General features: G+C 42.0%; 1 protein-coding gene across 1 annotated transcript; it reads right to left on the bottom strand.

The window, feature by feature from the left end:
• Window positions 1–224: 224 nt before the first annotated feature.
• Window positions 225–6,263, bottom strand: LOC106587134 (apoptosis regulator BAX). The gene is made up of 7 exons (XM_014175180.2): window positions 6,188–6,263; window positions 5,896–6,048; window positions 5,152–5,200; window positions 4,900–5,061; window positions 2,188–2,320; window positions 1,968–2,072; window positions 225–874 (listed from the first exon to the last, which is right to left on the bottom strand). Exons 2-7 carry the CDS (start codon window positions 5,960–5,962, stop codon window positions 776–778), a joined length of 615 nt encoding a protein of 204 aa, XP_014030655.1. The 5' UTR covers window positions 5,963–6,048; window positions 6,188–6,263; the 3' UTR covers window positions 225–775.
• Window positions 6,264–7,619: the final 1,356 nt, after the last annotated feature.

Below are 7,619 nucleotides of genomic sequence, written 5' to 3'. Positions count from 1 at the left end.
GACATCTTGTGGTTTAAGCATAGTACTGCATGTCATTCCGTTATACAAGATTGATTAGTGGAATCAGGTGTGTTACCTCTAGGCTGGAATAAAAGCCTTTGCTGGGTAAGATTGCCCACCCTTGAGATTGGGCAATTCTTTCAGGTTTAATGAGAAGGAACCTAAACTTCTGTCATAAAACATCTTAGCGAAAGAGGGGTCTGGCCAAACAATGATAAAGGAAGCAGGGTACAAAACTAAACTTTACTCAGGAAGTGGAGTTCAAAACAGTAAATTACAAATTCATTATTACTTTGCTTTGGCACAAGTATTTTTATTAAACGTGTGTGCATGTTTGCCACGATTTAAAAGACATTTGTTCCATTCAGAAACATAAAAATTATATATATTTAGAGCTTTGAAAAAATTGTAGTGGCTTACTTTTAATTCCAAATCAATAGAAGATTAGGGATTCAATAAAACATCTAATGTTCAAAAAACATTGTTCAATAAAACACCTTACAAGGTTCTTTTTTTTGCGCAATAGAAAAATACAGTTTCACATTGGTACTAATAAATACTTTCTCAGTGTGGAGTACTGTACCAAAAGGCACCAACTGTTCCTTCTCAGATCAATTCAACATATAAAACAAGATTGCTATGTCACCATTGCCCCCAAAGTCAAATCTACTGCACAGGACATAACATATGAACCCGTTTAACATTTAACCCGTTCCCAGAGAAATGTCCAAATTTTAAGAGCACTTTGATTTCACCAAGGGCACTTCCTGAGACGTCAGCGTGTTTTCCTCCAGTAAACCATGACCGCCACGAAAGCCACTGCAGCCACAAGCGACACCGTACGCCAATGTGACACAGTGCTAACAACCGCCTCCTGCGAGCAAAAAGAAAAAGTCAACCACCATTACATTGTCCCTACTAACCATAGTCATAGGATGGACTCCAATACCATTCAGCCTGCTGAGCTAAAGCCTAGTGCTAGTTCTGGGATCTATAGGTGTGAGGCAAGGTTACGCATCATCAAACAGGCTTAGCTTTATGAACTAACAGTACTGTGACTTGGCCCAGGTAGTTGCACTCGGTGCTGCCCACATCGGAACTACCTGCCTGCATAGGCCAATGGCCCCAATGTGCTGTGCGACGTTTGAAGTCTCTCTCCAACACCCCCTCCAACCCCTGGTGCAGCTGCATTTAAGAACTCCATCTGTGTTTTAAAACTGTCAACCCCCCCCAAGCAGGACCTCCTTCCGGAGCCTCCGCATTACATGTGCACACAATGCTGTCTTGAGTACACATATGTGCATGGTCGTATTTCAGTAGGAGTGAGTGCTCCTTCTCTTGATGTGCATGCATGTGCATGTGAGTCACCATACGCAGTATGAACAAGAACGTTTCAACTAGCATCCTTTACATTTTTGTTTTGTCAGATGGGCGTGTGACTTATGTCTATACTTGTCAGATGTGCATTCTTGAATGGATCAGTTAAGAGCACGTCCAAAACAATGGACAGGCCATGGAAACGCTGTGGGGGACAGATCCAGAATCTCCTCATTACCGCCCAAAGTTAGCCTACATTTAGGTTATTGTTTATACATGTTCACGTCATCTTTACCAATCAATTGCATTACACTTAAAGACAACTTAAAAGACCACCACTGATTGCTATATGGCTAGCTATGCTATCAGCTTATCCGAATGGTGGTTAACATTTAGGACATCATGACAGATTTGACGAATATCTACTTTGTCAGATCAGCTTTTTTTGTTGTTGAATGGGCATCAATGACGGCGTCCTTCCTCTATCCCCCACGGTCTGTTTTCAATTGATCTCTTTACTACATGTATGTACTGATTGTGACACTGTCTCTGCTCTTGTGGTATTAATAAATAAAATATGGTCTCATTGTAAATCTGGCGGTGGAGTCTTCATGGGTGGGTATGTTGGCATACTCCAGCAGGGTACTCACCCATCCTCCTTGCTGTCGGATCCAAGCGGAGACATTTTCCCTGATGAACTGTAATACCCAGCTAATAACCTTCTTGATGATTTCTAAGTGGTTCTGTGTCAGTGCCTTGGAAAGGGGGATAACAAATAAATACATATATAGTGAGGGGAGATTCATTCTGCTTTACATTTGAACGTTTCAATGATTTCATATTCAGTGACATGCACATTCTGGGTGTTACCTTGTAAATAAGCTTGTAGGCCAAGTGAAACAGGGAGACCACTCTGCCCCAGTTGATACCATCTGCAAAGATTTCCCTGGCCACTGAGAAGAACACATCCTGGGCACAGTTTACCTGGACTCTGCTTATTAGGCTGTCAGAGGAAGGAGAAACAAATCATTAGAAACTGAGGAAGAGTTTCTTTTTCCATGTTTCATGTTTCTCAATGACAAAATAATAAAGTTCTTAATTTGATGAAAATTTGCCAGACCACTACAATAGGATATGGGAATATACTCATTTGTGTTCACATCCAGGCTTACAATCTTTGTTGTCTGAGTAAAATATTTGTACATAAAACCACCATCACATAGACCAGCCAAATACAGTGCCTTCAGAAAGTATTCACACCTCTTGACTTCTTCCACATGTTGTTGTATTACAGTCTGAATTTAAAATTGATTACATTTAGATTTTTTGGGTCACTGGCCTACACACAATACCCCATAATCTGTTTTTCAAAATGTTTACAAATTAATTAAAACTTAAAAGCTGAAATGGAATGAGTCTATGTATTCACCCCCTTTGTTATGGGGAGCCTAAATACTGTAAGTTCAGGAGTAAAAATGTGCTTAACAAGTTACATGAACTCACTGTGTGCAATAAGTGTTTAACATGATTTTTCAATGACGACCTCATCTCTGTACCCCACACGTACAGATAATTGTAAGGTCCCGCAGTCGAGCAGTGAATTTCAAACAGATTCAACCACGAAGACCTGGGAGGTTTTCCAATGCCTCGCAAAGGGTAGATGGGTAAAAAACAAAACAAGACATTGAATATCCATTTGAGCATGGTGAAGTTATTAATTACACTTTGGATTGTGTATCAATACACCCAGTCATTACAAAGATACAGGCTTCCTTCCTAACTCAGTTGCCAGAGAGGAAGGAAACCGCTCAAGGATTTCACCATGAGGCCAATGGTGACTTTAAAACAGTTACTGAGTTTAAACGCTGTGATAGGAGAAAACGGAGGATGGATCCACAACATTATAGTTACTCCACAATACTAACCAGATCCTCAAAAAGGTTCTACAGCTGCACCATCAAGAGCATCCTGACGGGTTGCATCACTGCCTGGTATGGCAACTGCTTGGCCTCCGACAGAAAGACACTACAGAGGGTAGTGGGTACGGCCCAGTACATCACTGGGGCCAAGCTTCCTGCCATCCAGGACCTCTATACCAGGCAGTGTCAGAGGAAGGCCCTAAAAATTGTCAAAGACTCCAGCCACCCTAGTCATACTGTTCTCTCTGCTACTGCACGGCAATTGGTAAGTCTAAGTCCAAGAGGCTTCTAAACAGCTTCTACCCCCAAGGCATAAAGACTCCTGAACATCTAATGAAATGGCTACCCAGACTATTTTCATTGCCCCCCCCCTGCCCCCCCTTTACACTGCTGCTACACTGTTATTATCTATGCATAGTCACTTTAATAACTCTACATATATGTAAATATTACCTCGACTAACTGGTCCCCCCGCACACAGACTCTGTACCGGTACCCCCTGTATATAGCCTCGCAATTGTTACTTTACTGCTGTTCTATCAGCGCATGTGACGAATACAATTTGATTTGATTTAAATAGATGGAAGCCTGTACAGAAAACAAATATTGCAAAACATGCATCCTGTTTTCAACAAGGCACTAAAGTAAGGCAAATCCAATACAAAACATTACTGAGTATCACTCTCCATATTTTCAAGCATAGTGGTGGCTGCATCATGTTATGGGTATGCTTGTAATCGTTAAGGACTGGGGAGTTTGTCAATATAAAACAGAAATGGAATGGAACGGAGCTAAGCACAGGCAAAATCCTAGAGGAAAACCTGGTTCAGTCTGCTTTCCACCAGACACTGGGAGATTAATTCACCTTTCAGCAGGACAATAACCTAAAACACAAACCCAAGTCTACACTGGTGTTGCTTACCAAGAAGATAGTGAATGTTCCTGAGTTGCTGATGTAACCGATGTGAAATGGCTAGTTAGTTAGCGGTGGTGCGCGCTAATAGTGTTTCAATCGGTGACGTCACTTGCTCTGAGACCTGAAGTAGGGTTTCCCCTTGCGTTGCAAGGGCCGTGGCTTTTGTGGCGCGATGGGTAACGATGCTTCGTGGGTGTCAGTTGTTGATGTGTGCAAGGGTCCCTGGTTCAAGCCCAGGTTGGGGCGAAGAGAGGGACGGAACCTACACTGTTACACTGAGTTACAGTTTTGAGTTAAATCTACTTGAAAATCTATGGCAAGACCTGAAAATGGTTGTCTAGTAATGATCAACAACCAATTTGACAGTGCTTGAAGAATTTTGAAAACAATAATGGGGAAATGTCCAGGTGTGGAAAGCACTTTGAGATTTACCCAGAAAGACTCACAGCTGTAATCACTGCCAAAGGTGATTGTACAAAGTATTGACTCAAGGGTGTGAATAGTTATGTAAATGAGCTATTTCTGTATTTAACTTTCAATCAATTTGCAAACATAAAAAAAAAAATATATATATACACACTTTTGTCATTATGGGATATTGTGTGTAGATGGGTGAGAAAAACAAAAATGTAACCCATTTTGAATTCAGGCTGAAACACAACAACACTTTGAATAAGTCAAGGGCTATGAATACTTTTTGAAGGCATTGTAGCTAATATGCTAATTCAGAAGAAAATCATGTCATACTGTTGTAGCTCAGCATTTCTGTTCAGGTCATCAGCGATCAGCAGCAGCTGGTGTACCACGTCTTTGACTTGGTGGTCCTCTTGTTCGTTGGGTCTGCCACCAAGGTCCTCTGGAGCCAAATGCCTCGCTGGGTTTTCTGCACTGATCCTCTCTATGACATACCTTCATGGATTAAAAAAATATTTTTGTGTTAAAATGGATAATGTGATAATCAGGATGGATACTAATGGTAATAGTGCCAAGTTTATTTACCCTCTTAAAACAATAGCTCCTTGTTCCATAATTCTGTCGTCGTTGACATCTGTTACAAAGATTTTGTTAGTGATTTTATGTTTTTATTATCAATGTTTAATGACATGACAGTTTATTGTGGTGATTCGATAGACGTGTTTAATCACGCATTGTGCTCCAATTCAATTGGTATATACTTTCTCACTCCCAGGACCTACATGTTTACTTTATGATGTAGACTTTGTACTTCACTGTACTTGGGGGTTAGAGTTATGCCGCGTTCAAAACAACTGGGAACTCGGGAAATCTGACTTCCAACTTCAGTGCATTCAAAACCACTGGGAACTCGGGAAAAAAAAATCTATTTGAACAGTCATACAACTCGGAATTCCAACTCTGGCCTCTTTCTAGAGTTCCGACCTCGTACTACACTTTTTGATTCACATTTGTTACAGTGAAGTGACGTCAGAGGATATTCCTATGGACTTCCAAGCCCAAAGTGTGTAGGCCAAAATAGTTCTAGATTGTTAGTGCTAGATTTTTTTATTTTTGAAATAGCCGACCTCACTAAGACTTTTCACCATTTCGCTAATTAGTCTAGAACTAGGCCTACATGCTGAGAGAGCAGAGAACAACATGAAGTCTAGCTTCGACCGCAAGTAAGGATTCTGACGGGAGCTCATAGTTAGTTAGTTGACAATATTTTTGATTTTAAGACATTTAGGTGACGACCTTTCAAAGTCTCATGCGCCTATTCATATTTACCTTCACCCCCGAATGCACCCTGAGGCTCATCTTCGCCAGTTTTCCTTCTTTCTCGGGAGTCTGCCATCGACGAGAAGTACTGGGGCGAAGAAGTCCTACAGCTCCTGATCTCCTCAGCGGGTCTGTCCCAATCAGTAACCGCAAGCCGGGGATCTAAAGAAAAAAACGATTAGACTTATGTAGACGAATCAAAAAATGTTACCGCTGTTTACATATTTCTCTCCGGAAAAACACCAGAGACTAGACAGAACAAGGAAGTAACACGGAAATAAACAGTGGGTTGTGCAAGTACCCAGGGCTGCTTGTGTGTCTGAACTGCGCCTCTTCTTCCTGTGCTTTCTGGCAGAGTAGATACTATGTTGCGTATTGCTGCCTCTCACAGTTTGGAACGTGCATTGCACATTCGTTCACAAAGAAAAGGGAAATGGAAAAATAAACAAATTGCACCACCATCTAACCCAGGGATGGGCAACTCAAGTCCTCGGAGGCCTGGTTGGTGTCACACTTTTGCCCCAGACCCAGATAACACACGAACTCCAGTAATCAACTATTCATGATCTTCAGTTTAGAATGCAATTTGTTTAATCAGCTGTGTTTTCTAGGGATGGGGAAAAACTGACACCTCTCTGGCTCCTGAGGACCTGATCTAACTGAGTGTAGAAAACATTAAGGCCACCTTCCTAATATTGAGTTAATTTAACATGTGACATCGATAAGGGATCATAGCTTTCTCCTGGATTCACCTGGTCAGTCTATGTCCTGGAAAGAGCAGGTGTCCATTTCTGATCTCCAGCAATATTGCCACCCCCACAATTGAAACACTACATTTTTTCCACCGAAACTGCGTCGCACCAAATGGCACGCATCACAGACAATGGGGATTTCCAACTTCCGTCGATCCAACTTAACACTCAACCCCACCCCAGTTATCACTCCTTTCAGCGGCGCTCTGCTCCGGAGAGCAAAGCAGGACCGGTGGCGTGACACTGCTTTCATCCCGAGTCTTGAAACGCCTTCTCCCTCTGAGCAGCAGACACACAAGAAATCCCACTCAGGATACTTTGATTGAATTGACCGAACCCAACTCCTTCCATAAACGGATCATCCAAAAGGCATGGATCCACTTTCTCCACAAATCGTACTCCCACTGGGCCAGAGTCATCCAGGGCATTTTCCTGATCATTGGGGTGACCTGGCGACGCAGGTTCTTTCTCCTCACTTGTCAGGTTCAATTTCAAGTTCACTATCCGTCGACTGCTCAGTGTTTAAGTGTGTAACATGCAATTTTATCTCCTGAACTTGACCCAAAGGAGAAAGTCCTCGGCTTGTATTTCGCAGTCGGTTTGGGTTTGTACCTCGCACTCTTCTTTCTGCTTCTTCTCGCCATCTGACCTCTTCCTTGACTGGGCCTCCAACATGAATTCCATCTCCATGTGGGACTTCAGGAAACTCAGGATCTAGCCACTGGTACTGCCATGCTCCCTTCCCGGTCCTACATTGTAGTACAGTGTAGCCCAGGGGTTATCCAACTGGGATTTGCCTGCCAGATAGAAAGCATGCAGAAAAGATAAGCTATTTTAAAATTTTTATAATACCATCTTTGAGAACTAACAATAAAATAAAGACTAGATAGTCAGGGAGAATCGAAAATGAAAAAAAGGGGCATTCATAACAAATGCTCATTGATTTTGTTGTTTGAGCAGAAGATCACAGCATTAACTATG

Source organism: Salmo salar, chromosome ssa26 (assembly GCF_905237065.1).
Source record: "Salmo salar chromosome ssa26, Ssal_v3.1, whole genome shotgun sequence".
In the NCBI taxonomy this organism is placed as follows: domain Eukaryota; kingdom Metazoa; phylum Chordata; class Actinopteri; order Salmoniformes; family Salmonidae; genus Salmo; species Salmo salar.
Note: the sequence above shows the minus strand (reverse complement) of the source record. Positions and strands in the feature narration are given on the sequence as shown.

Excerpts from the sequence above, each read along its gene's own strand:
- LOC106587134 (XM_014175180.2), bottom strand. The coding sequence starts at position 5,962 with ATGGCAGACTCCCGAGAAAGAAGGAAAACTGGCGAAGATGAGCCTCAG. Across the intron at positions 5,201-5,895 it reads GGGTGCATTCGGGGGTGAAG|ATGTCAACGACGACAGAATT; the intron begins GTAAATATGAAT and ends TCTTTGTAACAG. Across the intron at positions 5,062-5,151 it reads GGAGCTATTGTTTTAAGAGG|GTATGTCATAGAGAGGATCA; the intron begins GTAAATAAACTT and ends TAATCCATGAAG.